The sequence below is a fragment of the Bos indicus genome, chromosome 3, assembly GCF_029378745.1.
Source record: "Bos indicus isolate NIAB-ARS_2022 breed Sahiwal x Tharparkar chromosome 3, NIAB-ARS_B.indTharparkar_mat_pri_1.0, whole genome shotgun sequence".
Lineage (NCBI taxonomy): Eukaryota > Metazoa > Chordata > Mammalia > Artiodactyla > Bovidae > Bos > Bos indicus.
Genome location: NC_091762.1, coordinates 6,162,097 through 6,185,601, shown reverse-complemented (window position 1 = coordinate 6,185,601; position 23,505 = coordinate 6,162,097). Strand labels below are relative to the sequence as shown.

General features: G+C 39.8%; 1 protein-coding gene across 1 annotated transcript in view; it reads right to left on the bottom strand.

Moving 5' to 3' along the window:
• RGS5 (regulator of G protein signaling 5) overlaps positions 1-23,505 on the bottom strand; it is a 57,299-nt gene that overhangs the window by 24,476 nt on the left and 9,318 nt on the right. Inside the window, exon 2 of the mRNA XM_019986812.2 lies at positions 3,185-3,295. Coding sequence (XP_019842371.1) covers positions 3,185-3,295 — 111 coding nt within the window. The remainder of the gene's footprint in view (positions 1-3,184; positions 3,296-23,505) is intronic.

Here is a 23,505-nt window from a genome sequence, read left to right as displayed (position 1 = left end):
ACCTCATGCGAAGGTGAGGTGACTCATTGACTCATTGGAAAAGACTCTGATGCTGGGAGGGATCGGGAGCAGGAGGAGAAGGGGACAACAGAGGATGAGATGGCTGGATGGCATCACTGACTCAATGGACGTGAGTCTGAGTGAACTCCGGGAGTTGGTGATGGACAGGGAGGCCTGGTGTGCTGTGATTCATGGGGTTGCAAAGAGTCGGACACGAATGAGCCACTGAACTGAACTGAACTGATGCACAGGCTAGGGACTTTTACATGTACAGGTCATTCTAGAGTTATAAAGTGGTAAAACAATAACAAAAACGTAGGTAAAAATTAGTGACCTTGACAGAGAGAAAAGGAACATCTAGAATATAAAATAAACTATAAAAATATCTACATCATCTCCTGAGCATTTTGCAATTGATTATTTCATGAGCCATGATAACAGTTATTGTAAGCTATATATTCATGGTTTCATGACATGTTTATTGTTCATTATGAGGACCTGTAGTGGAGTCTTAGGGAATGCTCACATATAGAGGGAGGGCAAAAGTGGGAGCCCTTAGAGAGAGAGAGGGCAGGGGGAGAATTTAAAGTTAGAAGTTAAGGAGGAGAGATTTAAGACGGCCAACTGGTGAGCAGAGTCAAATTCGGCCCACAAGTCAGGAGTTAGCCCTTAATGATAACAGTTTCAGTGAAGTAGTAAGGTTTCGACCTGATAAAGGGAGTTAAAGAAGAAATGGAAAGCAGTGATTTTCCATTCCTAGAGTTATCCAATGAAAGCAAAAGGAAGGGATAAGAATAGAAGAGGTGACATGCTTGTGGCTGGGGGTGGCAGGGTGCACGTTTTTCAGACTGGAGCATGGTACTTGTTTGTTTTTTGGAAAACAGTCCAGAGGGGGAAAAAAGCAGTCAAGAGCACTAAAATGGTAACAGAAGCTGGCCTTGGGCAGGAGGGATATAGGCAACTTTTTTTCTATTTTTTCCAATGGTTCAATTTTTTTTTTCTAATGAGAGGAATGAAATTGTATTTAAAATAGAGAAAATGCTTTTTTAAAAGGGATTGCTTTTTTTAAAAGATGAGAGGAGTTAAAAATACCTTCCATCCGGAGAAAGTCTATTTTCTCCTCTGAGGTTTATTTTCTTCTCCTTGAGAACAACGTGGGTAAAAGGAAAAAAATACAGAGAATCTTGAAAGTGAGGGGAACAGAGATCAGTTGAGCTCATGCAGAACACAGTCTTCTCCTGCTAGTAAAAAGGCATGGAAATGTGCCAAATATAAGGTGGTGAAAGGGGTTTAGGAGTTTGGCAGAAGATGGGAAAGCTTTGTAGTGGTCACTGTTAAAAATGCAGTAAGAGACACACAAATATTCTCTAAGGATAAGAAGGATTTTTCCAAAACAATTCAAACTTCTGGAAGAAAAAGGGGGCTGGAAGACAAGAGAAGAAAATAATCCAGTAAATGTGAGCCTCAGGTTTTCTTCCAAAACTGCTTCTCCCTGAATCCCTGTTCAGCCAAATATTTCAAGTATCTATGTGGGATATTAAAGCGGAGAATCAAAGCAGGAAATGTAGCACTATATTTATTTTTTAAAAGTTAATTCCAACAGATCAATAACCTCCACACTGTTTATTTTGAAACAGACTTTTTGATCTTCTGCTATAATGAAATATGGTTCTTATTCTCTCCCGGTGCTTGGTTCCTGCTCTCTACATTAAATTAACTTCCCTTTTTCTAAATGCAAAAAACTCAATTATGCCTCACTTCCGGTTTGGGATCACTTTGAAGTAATAAAAGGAGGAGAGTGGAAATATCCACTTAGACTGATGAAAAAAAATTTTTTTTGAAAGGAATAACCCATCTCTCTAGCTCCCAACCAATCCAGCTACATTAGTGGAAAGGTCATTTGGAGAAAAGATTGTCCAATTTATACAAATGTTAAATTTTAAAAGAAATGGAGGTTCAAAGGCATTCCTCTATTTTTACCACACTTCTGTGATCTCTGCAAAGCTTTTAGGTAGTAGAGTGAATGGTCTTGAATACATTTAGCTCTTCTTCTCACTTTCCTTTCTTGATTTTAGGGGTGTCATTGTTTTAAAGAGAAGATGGTGTGCATTTGTCTAGTCAGTCATCGGCTGTGTATTTAGTGGGCCAACAGTAAACACCGAGAATTCTGTGAGTAGTGATGTTGCTGCTGCTGCTGCTAAGTCACTTCAGTCGTGTCCGACTCTGTGCGACCCCATAGACAGCAGCCCACCAGGCTCCCCCATCCCTGGGATTCTCCAGGCAAGAACACTGGAGTGGGTTGCCATTTCCTTCTCCAATGCATGAAAGGGAAAAGTGAAAGTGAAGTCGCTCAGTTGTGCCCGACTCTTAGCGACCCCATGGACTGCAGCCTACCAGGCTCCTCCATCCATGGGATTTTCCAGGCAAGAGTGCTGGAGTGGGTTGCCATTGCCTTCTCCGGAGTAGTGATGTTAAGTTACAGTAATATCAATGAAATTGTGGATTAGGTCCACTGCTGTAACATCTTGAATCTTTGGAATTATAGTTTCCCTCCATGCCTAAATATGTGGGGGTGGTGGCGGAGGACTGCAGAAGTCCTATAGAAATATTAATTTATGGACTAGGGAAAAGCTGTTTGATGTGCTTTAAATAGAAGCATCTGGTCAAGTATTCATTCCTGCACCAAGCAACAGTCTTCGTTTCCTCTGTGGGACCTTGAAGGGACAATGTGTTGGAGAAGAAACTATTAGACTTAATTGTTTCTCTTGATGCCAGCCTCTTCTTGAGTGAACTGTTCCCACTTGTATCTCCCTGCTGAGGAAGCAGTCTTGCATTTTTCCTGAGCAGGTGAGCATCCGGTCATCATAATTAATTGGATCAAGAATGCTTACCTCACCCAAGGACAGCAAGTGAACAGGTATTTTAAAACATACTTACGATGTCCCAAGATGAGGTCTTATCGTTTTTGTTTAAGCATCCTGCCAGTAAGCAATATTATGCTCCATATACAGGAGAGTGTAAAAAAAAAAAAAATCCTGCTTATCAATACAAACCAACTCTCTGAGGACTCTTATAATTCTTGATGAGTCACTGAAGGGAGTAGTTCTACAGAGGGATGGTTCTCTCCACTTGAAGAATAGCCATCCTCCAGAAGTAGAGAGTGGAATCCATAATCATGACTCACTTCTGGGTCTTGGCTGGCTTCTCCGGCTTCTCATTATATGGAATGACAAGGTCAATGGCAGATTCCGGCTTTTGGAGGAGAATTCCCAACTTGATCTTAATCTCCTTGGCCCTGAAAAATGAGACATATGAGGGGAAAAGAACGCTGCATCAGCATAGAGATCTAAAAAAGATTTCTTTGCATATCAGAGAAACAAAAATGAAGAAAAAACCATTTCACTGTGGTGGTGGAAAGAATACTAAAATAGAAATTGGGTTACATAAATTCTAATAACATTTATCAAGCTCTTAATACATCCCTGGATAATACGTGTTATCTCATTTTAATCTCAATTGTTTCATATGTATTTTTTCACATATGTAGCAGATAGTATAGTATTCCCACTTTACAGATGAAGAAACTAATGACAGAGAATTCAAATAACTTAAGATAACCCAGCCAGTATGTGATAGAAATGGACCTCACCCCAAGCTGTCTGATTTTAAATTCACAAGTGCAACTCACTGTATTGCCTACCAGGGCTCTGGTCCGGGCTCTGGTCCTACCTCTGCCACTAATTAGACACGTAACATTTGGAAAAAGGTAATCATTTTTTTTTTTTTTTTTATTGCCAGACCTCAGTTCCCTCATCTGTAAAATAACAGTTAACCTAGATGTTTCCTTTAGCCATTTCCAGCTATAAAGTTAAATTATTCTGCTTTATGATTAATTCTCTATAAAATGTTCTTTTATATGCATTTGATTTTCTGCACCCCCTTGCCCATTGTTCCACAGTGGCTCTTGTAGCAGCATCGTCTATGCAGAAAGCCTTCAGTAGATGAGTATTAATTATCAATGGACTGACTGTAACAGCATTATACTACTCCTTTCTGTCTTCAACATTTTAGTGAATACATGTGGTCCGAAGTCTGGGTACTTCTCCATCCTAGGATACAACTCTTTTTATGCCCAGTTTCACAACTAACTTCCTAAATTACTCATTATTTTCTCACAAGTCTGAATTTATAAAGCACCAAGCAGATCTTAAAAATGAATCCATATGACAAGCCATTGTATATTGAGAGAGACCCAAAAAGCTGTCCTCTCACTGCCACCTTAGCACTTCACTCATGCTTTTAAGATATGGTTTATCATATTGCAGGACTTCCTGGTGGCTCATCGGTGAAGAATCTACCTGCGGGTATAGGAAATGCAGACTTGATCTCTGTCTGGGAAGATCCCCTGGAGAAGGAAATGGCAAGCCACTTCAGTATTCTTGTCTGGGAAAATCCTACGGACAAGAGGAGCATGGCAGGCTACAGTACACGAGATTGCAAAGAGATAGGCGTGACTTAGCGACTGAACAATTATCATATTGCATTATGGTTACTGACTTATGTGTCTGTTTCCCAAGCTGGATATAAGACCTCTTTGCAGGAGGGAATTGAGTCTTAAATACCTTTTAACTCCAGTGTATAGCATGAAGCTTGGCAGCATAGTCAACTTTCAAAAATATTTGCCAAAGTGAACTAAACATATCTTGATTTTTGTTCCTTACAAATCTGCTAACATTTATCTCCCAGTCAATGCTGATCATAATCAAAGTCTCAGAGAGCTGTAATGGGATTGTGAAGTCATGTTGTGGTCTGATAGAATTGTGTTACTATAAACACACTTTCTTCATCCATTCACGTGAAGATGGTACTGAGGCAATTAAAAAATATAAAATACATGAGATTAGCAATTATGGCCACTAGGGAGAAAAAGGAAATATACTGTATAACTTTATAAAATCATAGATAATCAATCATATCATAGGTTCCTTTAGTACAGTAAATGTGATTTTGGAATTATTGGTCACTCTCACAGTGTCTTTTCCTTTTCAGTTCTTCCTGCTTCTCTTCTTTCCCTGGGACCCACTGTCTGGCATAAACCAACTCAGGTACCACACTATAGCAGCCTGAACTCAGCTTTGTACAACATTATGGCTGAACTGAGAATGTTCTGCTAAGCGAGCTTATATAAAACATGAGAAGAAGAATAAGCATCAGTTTGATTCCAGACTTTATAAGTTGCTTAAATTATCTAATGTTTAGTTTTTTGCCTAGAAACTGGGACTAATAAAATAGTACATACTCATAGAATTTTGTGATGATTTAATACACTAATGCATGTGAATCCCTTAGAGCAGCATTTGGCATGTAATACTGCTGCTTCAAAGTTAGTTCTAACTACACAATCATTCTTTTCCAGCCAAATTCAAGCCATGTTCCCTAGCTTTGAGTACCAAAGTAAAATATTCAAAAACTTCCCACATGTTACTAAGAATTAATACATCCACTTCCTCCCATATTCTACCTCTAGAGACAAGAACTGCCAATTTTATATTTATCTGAAGGAAGAAAACAGTATTTGGCTGTGAAAATGCTGGCCGTGTGTGTGGCTGCCCTCTGCTGGCCAGTGTGTAGAACTACAACCAGAAACACTAGGCTCACCTTTTCATCAAAACAGGATAACCTACTTAGACCTTGAAGAGTTCCATCCAGGATACCTCTCCTCCTGGTCCCATAAGCCCCTCACTTCCTGACCATAGGAGAAGGCATGAAGCAATTGTTTCACTTGACCCAATAGTTCACTCACCAATATTTAGATAAAGATTATCTGTGCTGTGCTTATTTGTGTCCGACTCTCTGCAACCTCATGGACTACAGCCCAACCAGGCTTCTCTGTCCATGGGAATTCTCCAGGCAAGAATGCTGGAGTGGGTTGCCATGCCCTCCTCCAGGGGATCTTCCCAATCGAACCAAGGTCTCCTGCATTGCAGGCAGCTTCGTTGCCATCTGAACCACCAGGGAATGGTTCTCATGTTTTGCTTTCTCCCCCCTCTCAACTTCTATATCTTTTTCTCTTTTGCTCCACTTGCATTTGTAAAAAGGCAGAGAGATATTTGTGTTTGATTGCCTAGTGAAAGAGTAAGCTGGACACAAAGAGGTTATTAGAATGAAGGTGTTGAACATTTTCAGATTTCGTTTATTCATTCCTACTTTGCTCCTTGATCGTGTTTACTGTGGCATCAGTATGCAGAAAACAAACACTCAGAGAGTTTTGCCTTTACCTGCAAGGTGCTGACAGCCTATTGACGTCTCAAGCTTGTGAACAAGAACAGTGGCTGTTCAAGAAGAAGGCAGCAGAGCATGGTGGAGGAGCCCAGCGCTCAGGAGGAGGAGCCAGGAGGGCTTCTCAGAAAAGGCAAGGGTGGAATAGCAGTCAGCAAGGTGGGCGAGAAAAGGCTGGGACTTCCGGGGTAAGAAGAGAATGTTCATATCATTTGAAAGCATTAGTCGCTCAGTCGTGTTCGACTCTTTGTGACCCCATGAACTGTAGCCCTCCAGGCTGCTCTGTCCATGGAATTCTCCAGGCAAGAATACTGGAGTGGGTTGCCATTCCCTTCTCCAGGGGATCTTCCTGACCCAGGGACTGAGCCTGACTCTCCCACGTTGCAGGCCGATTCTGTACCGAGCCACTAGGGAAGTCCATTTGAAGGTATGCAAAAGTGCTTCTCCATTGCCTGAGTGTAAAGTAATTGGAGAGAGCAGAAAGCAATATTGATGAAGTCTGTTCACTCTGTCTCCCCTTCCTGATAGAAGGATGGATGAGAGAGGAACCTCTGTATAGTATGCAGCCTTCAGCAAATTCTGTATGAGAGACCGAAAAGAGGTAAAATTATTGAAAGTTGCCTTCAAAGAGGTGGCATCCTATCTTATAAACCTGTTTCAAATTTTTCTTTGCTAACTCTTTCAGATGCATTTACTCATTTAAAAATACTGTCTATAAACAGTGGTTAAATTCTCCAAGACATCCTACAAAAGCCTTTTAAAACCAGAGTGAATCAGAACCCTTGTACAATTTTATCTATATCATTATTTAAACTTGTCTTTTTGAAAGATAGTCTGGAAATCAACTGCAATTTATAATATTGCCTATAGAAAATCATATTTCACTTCCTCAAAGTAGAGAAACACACGAGAACATACGATTCCTCTTTTCCTCATACTTGCCCTGGGGATGTAAGGGAGAAAGGAGATGCAGTGCTTCAGAAAATACTTCTTTCTATGTTTAGTGTAGGTTCCAATGTATGATGTTAAAATGTCAGCGCACTTGAGAAGTCTGTTTGATTGAATTAGGGTTTTGAGAGAATACAGAGAGTGAATAATATTACTGTTTTTCTTATAAAACAATAAAAGTTTAAAAGCTGAACAGTTCGACTGATGCTGAGGTATAAACCACTTGAAATACCTTACTCTTTTTGGAAGAATAAACAGCGTTACTACATTTGTTTTTCTCAAGATTCCTGGATTACTTTCACCCCTTCCTCCCCACCATAATGACACACACAGATATGGGAATGAAACAACAACAACTGGAAAATCAAGCAGAAGAAAAGCTCAAACCTTTCTATTTATTTTCCCCTTTAAAACACAAGGCTTCCCTGTGGCTCAGCTGAATCTGCCTGCAATGTGGGAGACCTGGGTTGGATCCCTGGGTTGGGAAGATCCCCTAGAGAAGGGAAAGGCTACCCACTCCAGTATTCTGGCCTGGAGAATTCATAGACTGGATAGTTCATGGGTTTGCAAAGATTCAGACACGACTGAGCAACTTTCACTTCACTTTAAAGGCAAGCTTGAATGTATCTGACATTCATTTAATGTCAAAACAACTCCATCCAGAGGAGGAAACTTTCTAATGTGACTTCACCTCAGTCCTTGGCTCTATCTGACCGCCCACCAGGCAGTTTTCCTAGCTTCATTACATTAAGGCTTGTTAACAGGAATCAAGTCATATCGCCTCTTGTCTCACCCCCAACCTTGCTATCTTCGGTTTTACAAAGAAAAACTTGTTTTGAAATAAAATCATTGGAAATGCCTGGGTGAAAATTTTAATTAAGGGTTCAGAGGAAGATAATCTTTTCCCTAGATTACTCACATTACTGATTTCAAACTGAAAAGAGTTTGAATAACTGTATGGTTGTGAAATTTTAAATCCGTCCCTTGTGTGGGTATGTTTTCAGAAGGCCCTGGGCCGCTTCAGTCCTTCCGACTAATTGGTGAATTGAGGGAAAGCTGTTACCTTAAAAGGTGAGTAAGTGTGGAAAACAGTACAAGCAATCACTAAAACAAAAATGTAGCAGAATAAAAATGCATATTTTAATTATGTTCAAATAAACTTTGTCAATAACCAACTATATATAAAGTCCTGTGCTGGGTGTTTCAAGGGTTACAAAGACGTCCCTTGTCTAAGAGATACGTGGGACAGGTGAGTGTAAGACACATACGTGTTAATTATTTGCTACATACTTTGCTAATCATGGATAAAAGTGGAGGGGATATATTAAAAAAAAAAAAAAAGTAGGCCCTAGCCTCAAGGAGCTCCAATGTGATAACGTGAAAACCATATAATGGCAGGCACGTGCTCCAACAGCTGCTCCTACTGTATTCTCTAGAGCCCTCTGTATTGTTCATTTGTGGTCTTTGTCAATTTACATTATATCTCTGCATATTTATTTGAGTACCATCTGTCCCTCTCCCACTAGAATGTCAGGTCCCAAGAGGGTTAATATCTGTTTTGTTCACAACTTCAGGTTCAGTACTTAGCTCAGGGCCAGGCACTTAACAGGCCTGTAATAAGGATTTACTATGTAAAGCGATGAAATCAGTAAATGAATGAATAAATTGCTAGGTTATAGTAAAACTGCATTTTGGAGTGGGTGGGTGAAATCCTGGGATGAAGCACAGAAGAAGTCATCAAGGACTAAGCTGTTTCTGCTTTGGTTAACTGGGGAGAGGTTAGAGTCATTAAATGACTAGAAGGACTCTCACTGAATTCAATTTCTGTCTGAGAAGTTGGAAACAGACAAGTGAGGGCTCAAACTGAGTCTGCTCTTCAGTCCCTCACACCAGGTAGAAAAGGCAGGCAGAGTAATTACAGTCATTAACAGTCTGACTAGAATCCATTATGAGGCCACAGTTTATCAGGTTTTACTTAAACAGAAGTAGCCGCGAGGCACGGACTAGTTCTGAGGTTGGATGTATGTTTTAAACAGCCAGGAAAGAAGACAGGATGGAAGAAAATCAGGAAGTATAGGACAGGATTTTACAATACATTTCCAAAAGAAGTGTTCTAACCTGTCCCCTATCAAGGACAATCCAATTTTAAGCCAATCCAACTTAGATCTGTGTTGCAGACTTATATCTGTGTTGCCGGACACAGGAAGGTGAGCTCATTAGTGAAGCACATCTGTTCCCTGCTGCTGCCTCCTGAAGAAACACTACAAACCTTGTTTCTACAGGGGCAAAAAGGACATGACCTTTCTTGGCTCCAAAAAGAAATGTAATAAATACCCATGAAAGATAAATAAAAGTTCCTAAAGCACTGATTTGCAATAAGACCACAGCTGGAGAGTACTGGCAACCGGATCTGAAAGCAGAGGAATAAAGGAGCTCTCTGAGTTCTTGCTGCCGAGATCCGAGTCATGTAGACAGAACCCCAGCAGAGGCTGATGGAGAGAAGGGGGCCCAGGGTGTGTGTTCACTGTGCTGAACCCACCCAGAGAGATTCATTTGGTTCAAGACTGGACAAGCCCTGGTTTCAATGAACAAGCTGTTCATTGAAAACTTGTTATCAGTAGAGTTTGTCTCTCATGAGAGACAAGGGTGATCTTGAAAAACCTCAGAAGAACATAAGGAAATATCACTGGAAAATCAGGTCAATTCTCAAACTCCACAGGATCCCCCTTAAAATCAAGATTGATTCTCACGTCCAGGGAGAAGGCCCTCCAGGGTCATTTTGGTGGAAAGAGAATGTATAATTTTGGCATCTACCATTTTCCTGAAATAACCTTCTTCTATCTGAACTAAAGAAAATCCACTCGTTGCTCATCAGAAAGTGGAAGAGTAATTTACTAATGCACTGAGATACCATGTTAAAATATGCATTTTTTTTTACCTGACATATATTATTAATATGATACATTGTGGAAAATGACTCTGGGTTACTTAATATGAAATACTCCTTAGTGGTCCAAATGATAGAATGATGAAGAAAATGCTAAAGCATACACAGTATTATTATTACTTATGCATTAGGATATAACTCCAAAGTGACAGCTCCGTTTCCAGACACAATTGAATCATCCTTGGTAGCGCTTTAAGTTCTCACTTATATTAAATCAGTTAAATAGCCAGCACTGTCACACTATAAGATGGCTAAAAAAAATTGAATTGACAACGTCAGTTGTGCTCAATGGATGCATAATACATTTGTCTATAGTAACCTCTCAACATTTAATGTTTTCTGATCTCTTCATTGGGCTTCCCAAGTGGCTCAAGCGGTAAAGAATCCACCTGCTAATGCAGGGGACCCAAGACATTGGTTCGATCCCTGGGTGGGGAAGATCCCCTGGAGAAGGAAATAGCAATCCACTCCAGTAACTGTTGCCTGGAAAATCCCAGGGACAGAGGAGCCTGGCGGGCTACAGTCCATGGGGTCACAAAGAGTCGGACATGACTGAGCACACACACACGCACATACTTTCAGTAAGTTCTCGTAATAACAGCTACTTTCATTCTAATGCTCAAGTTCTTAACTGCCCCAGATTAACTCAGCATCAGGGCCCTAGACAGGCAACTGCAGTAACAGACTATGGACCTCGTCTACAAGCTGACTGACTTTATTTCATAGATTCACATTGAGATAGAAAAGACTGGCCTTAGTAGCTTCTCCTTTTGCTCACTTATTTATTCAACAAATTAAAAGTATGTTTATTAAATCCTCGCCATGTGCCATAGACTATTACAGGTTTTGAAATTCTTGTGAAACATAAAGACAAGATCTTCTCACAGAGTTTACGTTTCGGTGGGGTGAGACAAACACAAAATCAGGAATCCAAACAGTGAAATGAAAACTTTCAGCTGCTTGTAATTGCTACCGTGTGACACTGTGTAAGCATTAGCTTCAACTATTTGTCCTAATCACAGTGGTCAGCAGGCTTTTGAAAAAGCCCACGGGGTGGCTGCTGTAGGTGCCTTAGTTGTCCTTACAGAGGGCAGGCCCCATCAGATGCCTTGTCAATTACCAGAGCACGTTAGAAGTGAGTTTTTACTCGTAGATTTGTTCATTAGAGAATGGGCTCTCTACAGTCACAACGATAGTCAAGTCATTTGTACTGGTGATACTATTGTGGAAACTCACATCCACCTCATAGAAAGGCTGCTGCTGCTGCTGCTAAGTCGCTTCAGTCATGTCCAACTCTGTACGACCCCATAGACGGCAGCTCACCAGGCTCCCCCGTCCCTGGGATTCTCCAGGCAAGAGCACTGGAGTGGGTTGCCATTTCCTTCTCCATGCATGAAACTGAAAGTGAAGTTGCTCAGTTGTGGCCGACTCTTAGCAACCCCATGGACTGCAGCCTACCAGGCTCCTCCATCCATGGGATTTTCCAGGCAAGAGTACTGGAGTGGGGTGCCGTTGCCTTCTCCCATAGAAAGGTTATAAGGATGTAAATAGCTCTTCCCTTTTATAGATGGCAGCTGTGACTTCATTCCTAAGTAGTCCTATATCCCCTTGATTCAGAGGTTTCTTGTTGACTGATACCAGCTACAAAGGTATTAGAATCCCACCTCAGGGGCCTCCCTGGGAGCTCAGGGATAAAAAATACACCAGCCAATGCAGGAGACAGAGGTTCTATCCCTGGTCTGGGAGATCCCATATGCTGAGGAGCAACTAAGCCCATGTGCTACAAATACTGAGCCTGTGCTCTAGAGACGTGGAGCCCCTGTGCCCCAAGTACTGAAGCCTGCGCACCCCAGAGCCCATGCTCCACAGTAGGAGAAACCACTGCGATGAGAAGCCTACGTGCCAAACTAAAGAAAAGCCTGCAGCAATGAAGGCCCAGCACAGCCAAAAAAAAAAAGGATCCCAGCTCAGAATTTTATTGTCAGGGTGAAATTTTCCTGCAAGTTATAGTCAGAGCACAAAGAATAAGCCTTTATTAAAAGTACAGAACAAGTTGTGTACATATTTTGCACCAATGTTAACAATTATATGCCTAAGTAAGTATGGAACGTTGGGTTTCATTATACATATGGTGATCTTGCTTTTATAAGCTGGTAGTGAAGCTGTGCAGAAAGAACTAAGCATCATCCACCACTAACCAGTAATAGCTAGCTACAGTTATCTACAAGAAGAACCTAAGAGTGACAGGAATAAGTTGATTTAGGCTAGTTTTCAACAGCCACTTAGAATCTATGGCACCTTAGGCAAGTTATATAATGTCTCTTGGCCTCAGTTACATCATCTGCAAAATGAGGAAAACATTACTACGTATGTGCTGTGAAAAGTTTCCATGTGGTATGTATGAGATGATGCATGCAAAAGTTAGCTCAGTGCCTAGCACATACATGGCATGCAATGCATGGCAACCATCATCATTATCTCTACTTATTTAACACCCATCTTGTTTCGCCTAGTATTACAGTTTATAGCAGTTACTTTTAACTTCTGGGATATTAGTATTTGATTTCATTAAGCTCCTTTTCTCTTCATGGGATGAGTGAATTATATGCCCTAAACACTACTTTCCTGGTGAAATCACAAAGATACTAAAGCCTGAGAACTGGGAAAAGTCAGAAGCAATTTCTGGTGACTCTATACTGGGGAAGATAGAAGGAAAGCTCCACGTTGAAAGCCAGGAAGATATTTGGGCTGCAAAGCAATGATGAAAACAGAAAGTGAGGCCCTCACTCACTTAGAGGCAGTTGGGGAAAGTCTTCCTTTGTTTGTTCCCTGTCAGTCAAATGCAGGCTGGGCATGGGAAGATCCATAGAGCCTGATGATGCGTTCTCTTCCTCGGTCACTTGAGGGAGAAACACATTCTGTCTCTCCACACCCCTGATATTTCCACGTGTCACTGGACTTTCATTCTAATCACATGATCCCTGAATCTAGGTGCAAGGACTCTAGCTGTGGGCAAGAGTTCCCTCCTCATGGTACGCAGGCAGAGAACAAGTGGTCTGCAGCAACTCTTAAAGATAATCGTGATAACATATAAAATGTTAATGAATTGAGGTGTCAGTTCATGCTTTTCTATACTAATAGTTTTTCTTCTGACTTTCAAGAAGGTAGGTGCTTCTTGAAAGGATTTGTGCTTTCTTACTTCTGAAGGAATTGTGCTGTAAGGCCCAAAGCAGGTATTGATTGAAGATAATATCTCATTTCTAGCTTTTGTTTTCCAAGACCCTAAACTCGCTGGGGAGATACACAGGCTTGATCCTCAAGAGAAATGTTGCTTTTGATGAGTGATAAAGAAAGAGGCAGAGAAACAGAGGGGAAAAGACGGAATCTTTGAGACAAGTTTACAGGACTCTGGTTTAGGGTTCTTTAGCTGATCAACACCCCCACTCTCCCCTGCCACACACACACATTTGTGGGACTCCAGGGAAATGCCAGGATCACAGACAGGGACAGCTATATGGTGCTCATAATGAGATGACCTTTTTAGTCCTGGAGCTCCCTGCTTCACTCAAGCTAATACCCAGACACAAACAAGGTTCTTGGAATGACTTCAAGGCATTATGATGCTTCAAAAAAGAACATTGAAACATGTAAAATATCATGTAAGAAACAAGTTGCCAGCCCAGGTTCGATGCACGATACTGGATGCTTGGGGCTAGTGCACTGGGACGACCCAGAGGGATGGTATGGGGAGGGAGGAGGGAGGAGGGTTCAGGATGGGGAACACATGTATACCTGTGGCAGATTCATTTTGATATTTGGCAAAACTAATACAATTATGTAAAGTTTAAAAATAAAATAAAATTAAAAAAAAAAGATATAAATAACGATGTTGTTGTTGTTCAGCCACTAAATTGTGTCTGACTCTTTTCAACCCTATGGACTGTAGCATGCCAGACAGACTCCTCTGTCCTCCACTGTCTCCTGGAGTTTGCTCAAATTCATGTCCATTGAGTCATAAATAATGATATCTGCCTTTTGAAAATTGTTCAAAAGTCATCCTTCTATAAGTGTGAAAAAAAAAAAACCCTTAAAAAAAACAGGAAGCATTCAAGAGAACTTACTAACCATATGGTTGATGAAACCATGGAAACTGAGCTAAATGTGGCCAACTTTCCATTGCTGAAGAAAATTCACCAAGAAAAGACAAAACCAGCTGTTGTGGATAAGCTCTAAGTCATATGACATCTGGATCAGTCCAGATGATTTCATAAGATACTTTCCAGATCTCGAGTTCCTTATTGCAGTCACAAGCAACATGTTGGATTGTGTTCAATCTTTCCCCTGCCCTTGGCAGAGAAAATACCCAACTCCTAACTGTGGCAAAACTCCCATCTCAAGTTATATAACTGAAAGAATTTGCCAAGCAAGTAGGCTACAGGTCAAAGAGGCTGTTATGAGAGAGAAAGTGAAGTGAAACTCTTCCCAGGAGAATCTGGCTAATGCCAAAATTAAGCAATTTTTTTCCTAAAAGGCATTAGCCAGTATAGCACAGTGGTTAAGGGAATGAAGGCTGAAGTCAAACTGACCAGATTTATCTTACTATGTGTATGACTTTTGGCAGATTTCTAAACCTTACCTTGCTTCAGTTTTCTCATCTATAAACTAGAGATACTAATGATACCTACCTCAAAAGTTTTTCATGGTGAAGAAATTAGTTATTTTATATGAGATGCTTATAGTATTGCCTAGCACAGACAATGGAATCCATAAATGACAGGGACTATTATTATTATTTACTAACTCCTGTGCTAATGAAGGAACATGTCTAGCTTATTTACACACAAAAAAGACAACTGTCAACATATAACAGTAGGAAGGAAACTTAGGAAAGAGTGAACAGTAACATTTGCCATTGACTAAACCCTGTTTTCAACTCTGTCACTAATTTGCTGAGTGAGCTTAAGAAATTTGGGTTCTCTTGTCTTCAGTCAAAAATAAGGAGAGAGGAAGGAAACAAGTTTAGTGAGAAAACCTGTAATATCTTCTTTAGCTATTATAAACTAAGACTTCAAGGTTATCATACTCAACATCTTGAGAATACAAATGAGAAAGCCAGGACTTGAGATGTGAAATGACTTGTGAATGGTACCATGGATTCCTTTTCTCTTCCATCCTCCTTCCCAACATCTCATCAGTTCAGTTCAGTTCAGTCACTCAGTCGTGTCCGACTCTTTGACACCCCACAGACTGCAGCGCACCAGGCCTCCCTGTCCATCACCAGCTCCCAGAGTTTACTCAGACTCATGTCCACCAAGTCACTGATGCCATCCAACCATCTGATCCTCTGTCATCCCCTTCTCCTCCTGCCTTCAATCTTTCCCAGCATCAAAGTCTTTTCAAATGAGTCAGTTCTTTGCGTGGCCAAAGTATTGGAGTTTCAGCTTCAGCATAAGTCCTTCCAATGAATATTATCCCAACATCCCATGTTTATCTATAATTAGAATGTTCTCCTTCTCATAATTTACAAAATCTGTGATTCACATTTGACTGTCTTCCTCATTTCCAATAGCTAATCTGTCACAAATGTTGTTCAATCTTCCTAGAAAATTCTTTTACGTGTGCCTTTTCTTCTCCATATCTAAATTTAGCACCTTTCTCCAGGCCTGAACTAGGATTCCTACCTCATCATTTCCATCTTTCTACTTGAATGTATCCTACACTCACTACCAGAGTACAATTTTCTCCTTGTTTGTAATGGCTTTCTAGTATTTACAATGGTTCTCAAACTTGAATATGCACCCCAGTCACCAGCATGTCTGGTTAAAACACAGATTTCTCAGACTCATCCCAGAATTTCTCATTCAAGAGGTCTGAAGTGGGGCCAAATATATAAATTCTCTGCTCCCAGGACCACACTTTGGAGTATCTCTGATCAACTGTATCAATTTCAAACATCACTTTCTAAGCTTCTTTCCCTTAGTTCCCCAAAACTACTTGTGTACCTAATCCCAATGGCCAACTCTTTAACCCCCAAGCACACAATCTCTGCCTTCTTCCACTCATATGATGATTAAAACTCTTTTAATGCTCAAAGACCAAAACGTTCTCATTTTTTAAATCCTGAAACCTCTGTAACTACTCCAGTCTGTAATGATTTATCTCTTCTCTAACATCAGATCACAAAACAGAGGCATATTTGATGGAGCTTACAGAGCTTTTAATTTGCTCTTCCCTTGTTTTAAAAGTAAAAAACTAAGGTTTGTATAAGATCTTATCCTTAGATCTCCAGTAAGTTATGGAGCAAAGGATAGAATGCTTTTCTTCGGCTGAACTTATGGACAGAACATTTTCACCCAATTACTCTAGTTTCTCATCAATGCATATCTAAGAGTTCCATGTATATGTACTCCCAGTGAGATAATAAGCTCATTGATGGTGGGGGCCATTTTTTACTTCCTTGGTTTCCCAAAGCATCTTGAAAATAATTAAGTACTTTAAAGTTGCTTTAACTCCTAGGATGGTGTACAGGATAAAAGTACAAGTATATACTAGTTTGTTTATATTATCTTACTTACTAGCTAAGTGACTTTGGGCAAGTTACTTAAATTCTAAGCTTCCAATTTTCTACATAAAATTGATAATATAGTTGATAATATAGTTGATTAATATATTGATAATATAATATAGTGATAATATAGTTCCTACCTCATTTATGTGTATATACGTATGTCTATATATGTTGATCATTTGCTGAGTCGTGTCCTATTCCTTGCAACCCCATAGACTCCAGCATGCCAGGCTTGTATTTTACACTATCTCCTGAAGTTTGTTCAAAGTCCTCTCGGTTGAGTCGGTGATGCCATCCAACCATGTCATCCTCTGTCCCCCCCTTCTCCTCTAGCCCTCAATCATATATATCATTCCCAAGCATCATATATATATACATATATATATATATAGAAAGAGAGAGAGAGACACACACACACACACACACAGACATATATATATGTGTGTGTGTGTGTGTATATAATGGAGCTAAATATGTCAAGGCATTAACATGTTTAGGAAAGAAATTTGTGTGCTAAGTTGCTTCAGTCATGTCTGACTCTTTGTGACTCTATGGACATGTAGGCCGCCAGCCTCTGTCCGTGGAATGCCCCAGGCAAGAGCAGGTTGCCATGCCCTCCTCCAGGGGATCTTCCCGACGTCTCCTGCATCAGCAGGAGGGTTCTTTACCATTAGGGCCAACTGGGGAGCACCTAGGAGAGCTCTTACCACATATTAAATATTCCTTAAATATTTCTTATTACTATTACTGTTCTACCATGTTTGTTCTACTATCCTATCACAGAAACTTGCACCTGGCTTTTGGAAAACAAATGCTTATTAAATAAATAGACTAGAATAGAATTCAACAAAGATCCTTTTGACTGACATACAAGATATGCTCCTTTCAGAAGGTTTCCACCTTGAAATAATGCAACTCATTCTGAAAGCACAGAGAATATACATTTCTGGGCAACGATCCCACAGAGAGACAAAGAAAGCAAATTGGAAGGCCTTTGCTGCTGCCTCCCACAGCTCAGAGTTATATTAGAATATCACCAGCCTTGTGCTGCTATTTTAAAATGAAAAAAATAATAGTATTGTTTTTCCCAAGAACTGGTTACACCCTACCCAAGGATTCCCATGGAAATTGAGGAAATTCCCATGGTTTTATGGCCTGTCTCTGACATAGTCATCGCTCAGAGTAGGTTATTAAGGGTAATGAGATAGTGGAGAGACAAGACAGACAGAGTAGAGGGCTTTTTTTCCCCCTCTTTGACCTTCAATTTTCTGTCTTATTCGAAATATTGTTGGCAGGATTTCTGGACTTTCTGTAATTCATTTTGGAAGCCAGATAATAAACAGTGGGAAAATGGTCTTCAAGTTGAGGAAGACAGAAATTTGTGGTTTATTTTGAGTTCCAAAGGTGGAGGGGTCAGAAGCCATTCCCACGAGAGCCTCTCTGAACACTGGTGTGACCGTGGCTTTTGAACATCTCCATCTCATTCTGCTTTAAATTATAAAGAAGGACTTTCTAGAATGAAATTTTCTAGCTGTCCATGGACTCTAGTGGTTTTATATCTTACAAAAGCAGGAAATAAAGGTGGCAAAAAGGGGTACTGGAAAAGAAGGGAAAGAAAGAGGAGTAAGTAAAATTTACTTAAAACTTAATGAACATAAACATATAAATAACATCATTTAGTAAAACTATGATTCTCAGAATTAATGTGTCCTCTGGTAATGAATTTATACAATAGACACAAATTCATTAGCTCAGATTATAAGAACACTTGGTCATTTGTCTTTGCCAAATTATTATGTGTGCAGCATAGCAATGACATAACCATGAGGAGTAAGAGGACTGTTACTTGTCTGAAGTATAGAAGTACATTTCAGACCATTTCTTCTCTCCTTCCCTCAATATATTATAATAATACCCTATTATCTCAAGATTTCTATTTTTAAGAGTTATCTATTTATTGCTTCACAAATTCATTTATCCATTCACTTATCATACTCTAATAGAGTAACCACTGTGTGTCAGGCACCATACCAGACAGTAAGGAGAACGCTTTACAAAATTAATAAGGAATCAGTTCTAATGAGGTGGATGAAACTGGAGCCTATTATACAGAGTGAAGTAAGCCAGAAGGAAAAACACCAATACAGTATACTAACGCATATATATGGAATTTAGAAAGATGGTAATGATAACCCTGTATACGAGACAGCAAAAGAGACACTGACGTATAGAACAGTCTTATGGACTCTGTGGGAGAGGGAGAGGGTGGGAAGATTTGGGAGAATGGCATTGAAACCTGTAAAATATCATGTATGAAACGAGATGCCAGTCCAGGTTCAATGCACGATACTGGATGCTTGGGGCTGGTGCACTGGGACGACCCAGAGGGATGGTATGGGGAGGGAGGAGGGAGGAGGGTTCAGGATGGGGAACACATGTATACCTGTGGTGGATTCATTTTGATATTTGGCAAAACTAATACAATTATGTAAAGTTTAAAAATAAAATAAAATTAAGAAAGAAAAAAAAATTAATAAGAGATTGTTCCAGACCTTAAGCAGTTCCCATTTTACAAAGAGGTGTGTATGGCTGCCCCTGGTATGCATGGAAGACTGGTTCCAGGGCCACCCCCACTTCCCATGGATATCAAAATCTGCAAATGCTCAAGTTTCATATAAAATGGTGTAGTACTCACATATAACCTATACATAATCTCCTATATACTTTAAATCATCTCTAGATTACTTATATTACCCAATACAAAATACATGTCATGTAAATAGTTGTGAATACAATAGAAATTCTACGAAAACAGTTTGCCAGCATGCAGTAGATCCAAGTTTTGCTTTTTAGAGCTTCCTGGATTTTTTTCAAATACTTAAAAAAAAATTATTGGAGTACAGTTGATTTAAAATGTTGGGTTAGTTTCAGCTGTACAGCAAAGTGAATCAGCGATATGTATACACATATCCACTCTTTTTAATATTCTTTTCCCATATAGGCCATTACAAAGTATTGAGTAGAATTCCCTGTGCTATACAGTAGGTCCTTACTAGTTATCTCTTTTATATATATAACTGTGTCTATGTCAATCTCAATCTCCCAATTTATCCCTCGCCATAGTAACCATGACTTTGTTTCTTACATCTGCAACTCTATTTCTGTTTTGTAGATAGGTTCATCTGTACTTTTTTTTTTTGATTCCACATATAAGTGATATCGAATGATATTTATCCTTCTTTGTCTGACTTACTTATTACTTTCTCTGTCTGACTTACTTTCTCTGTCTGATTCCCTGATTGGTTGAATCTGTAGAAGCTCCAGGGACTATGGGCCAACTATATACATGGATTTATTTGGGTGCAGCTATGACATGGTGCGGAGAAGGTAAGGGCAAGCCACTCCAGTACTCTTGCCTGGAAAATCCCATGGACGGAGGAGCCTGGTGGGCTGCAGTCCACGGGGTCGCTACTAGTCGGACACGACTGAGCAACTTCACTTTCACTTTTCACTTTCATGCATTGGAGAAGGAAATGGCAACCCACTCCAGTGTTCTTGCCTGGAGAATCCCAGGGACGGGGGAGCCTGGTGGGCTGCTGTCTCTGGGGTCGCACAGAGTCAGACATGACTGAAGCGACTTAGCAGTAGCAGCATGACATGGTGGAATGGTCCCAGGTTTGAAACTGGCACACCAGAACTCAGTGTATCAGTGTATGGAGTGTATCATCTGACCTTGGGCCAAACATTTAATTCATCTGTGTTTCTTTGTTGGCAAAATAGTGGTGTTGATAATATCTACCTTGCAGGGTTCGAATAAGAATTAATTTAGGTCATGTCAAATACCCAACCAAATTTGAATCTGAGGAAAACTGCTTAGGAAGTGATATAAAATACAAGGAAGATGAAAAAGCTCTGAGAGTTCAGTGGATGGAGAATCAGTTTCTCTTTGAGGGAGAAAAGAGAAGGCTTCTCAGAGGGTTGAGGTTTGAGGACATATGATTTAGCTGGACTCCTGTGTGACCAGGGAGAAGAGGTTATTTGTTTGGATCCCCAAAGCAGGTGCTCTTCCCCTGTCCTTCTCCCAGGTCCCCCAGAGATCCTTCCCAAAGTTTAATATGGAAGTCTCCATCTTCCTCATATATTTTCTAAATGTTCCAAAGAAACTTTTGAGGTCCATGCATATATCACAGGGGCATAATCTTGGAAACTTCTTTCCAGCATCCTTAGAGCATTCCCTCATTTTTCTCCCAATGAGCAATGAATTCTGATCTAAGGTATTCATGCATCGTGACTTGGTGAATAGGGATTCCTCCAACTGTGTGTTTATTGAGTTAGGAGTTACTAAGTTAGAAGTCTATATGTCAACATTTAGTTATCTAAATTTCCTCCCTGGACAAGTTATTCTTCTCTGATCTTGCTCCTTCTCTCCTAGACCCCAAAGCTCAAACTAGACATAGGGTCCTGTTGGCTTCATTATTATGGTGTAACTCTCTAGGAGTTATTATCTAGGGTCTTTTTTTTTTTTTTCTCTAGAGTCTTGCATATAGCATTTACAGTTAGTTTTTTTTTTAATCAAATTAATTTGGTAACTATAAAACTATCAGGAAAGTCAGGATAAGGTGTTCTGACTTGACATCATCTGAGATTTCCCAAAGGAGAAGACCAGGTAAGACCAGATAAAGAGGAATAACCTCATTACCTACCCTAGGCAAACATATTCTGTCCGTAGTCCATTTGCTCCATCAACCCCAGGCTCAGAGGTGTTACCTGTGATCCTCCTTCTCTCCTGCTCCCTCTTACCTGCTGTCTCATTTGCTGTCAATTTTTTTTTTTTTTTTTGCAATGTGTCTTTCCATTTGTGTCCCTTTTCCATACTTCTTGTTTAACTCTGTAGGGAGATGAAGGTAGTTTGTGGATGCAGACTCTTCTGATTTGGCTGCAAGGGTCTCTCAACATAAAAATAACTAAGAGAAATCACACACTTAGAGAAAGCACATGTTCCCCAGGTAACTAAATGTTTTACTGAATCCATATAATATATAACCCTATTTAGTGTTTATAACAATCCTGAGGGAAGTATAAATATTGTTTCCATCTTGCACTGACAAAACGGAGTCACAGAGAAATTAAATGATCTGCCCCAAAATCACCCAGTAAATGAGTCAAACCCATCTCACTTCAACTCCTGAGCTCTTAATTACTATGCAATATCACCTCTCTTATGAGTTCAGATGTTGTCATTGGCAGCTATAGGCATAGTTTTGTTAAATCATTTTTTTTCTTAAAGACTACAGTTTGTTTCCTAATCAACACCCTTTTGAAAGATGATGGCTTGTGTAAGAATAGATATTTTTAAAGTGTAGAAACAAAATTCATAAATTAAAGTTCATCAGACCAAATGAAATGAAGATGATAGGTAAATCCAGAGACCTTGAAGTATCTGCAACTGTAACTAGCTATGTGGTCTTGGACAAGTCACCAAAAAGTCTGGTGACATCACATCGCATCTCAAGGGGCAGAATCTATGAATCTGGATCACTCAGACTTTATTATGTGTATACATATAATCAAAATTGTGCTAGATTCTCAATTCTACAACTGTCACAATTGTTGGTTGTCTTTGCTCATCTTGTCTTTTTCATTCTCTTAAGCTGGTATCCATCTGACAAAATATATTCCTTAAGTAGCTAATGAAAGCTACATATTCCTTTCCTTCAGCTGCAGTCCAGCCATCTGCACTCACATGTCAGCATAATTGCAAACAACAAGACCCTGTCTGAACCAGGAAGGGAGGCAAAGGTTAAGCTATTTTTAGAGGATCTGGAAGATAAAAACTAGAAGGCAATTGGAAAAAAAGTAATTTAAGGCTTTTCAAATGGTCAAATTTGAATTTTAAGACAATCCCAAGTTACAGAAAGTGTTTTTCTTCACTGTTGCCAGCTAAAGGAAAAAGTGTAAAATTCAACCTGTGAAGAGAAGAAAAAATCCCCATTGATCTACAATGAATCCATATGAAAGAAAAAATTGCTTCCTCCTAGACAATATAGACACTTTCAAACTGTCTACATGGATCTCTGATTTCAACCAAGTTATCTTTTCTCCAAGTCATAAAAAAATCAGGTGTGTGTGGGTGTTCACATGTGCACAAGCATGCGTGTGTGTGTCCAAGTGATATACTATTTGGTCTTGGGGGATTCAGAAACAAAGGCCAAGACTCTGGAAACTTGTAATCAGAAAGCACCAGACCTTAGACAGTGGGCTCTTCTGGGAAAGTCTGCAAGTCTTGGGACGCATTGTTGACCTTGTCCCAAAGTGCATAGTTCATTCAGTCCCATGCTCCTGTCGACCCAGATATCTCTTGAAAACTATTACTTAAAATAAGTTGCCAAATATAACAAACTACTTTGTTAATGAAACATCTTGATTCTTTCTAAACTTCCTGAATTCTCACAGACAAGTGCCTCATCAAGAAATATATGGTCTTCACAAAATTTGTCAAACAGTAGTAGCTTGACAAAACAACTCCACTCAGTTCACTAGCAATGCTGAGCACTTACGCAGTCTATCACTTCACGTTTTTCAAGTATCATATTTTGTCTCTTCTCTTCTTCTGAGTCTAATATGATAGTTCTAACATCTTTCTAGAATGTAGAGTTTAAGAATCTGAACACTATTTTATCTAAAGGGTTAGGTATTGTTTTGAGAAGTGTCTGGAGGAGCAGTTGGAAAAGAGAAAGGAAAGCATGCAGAATATAGAATAATG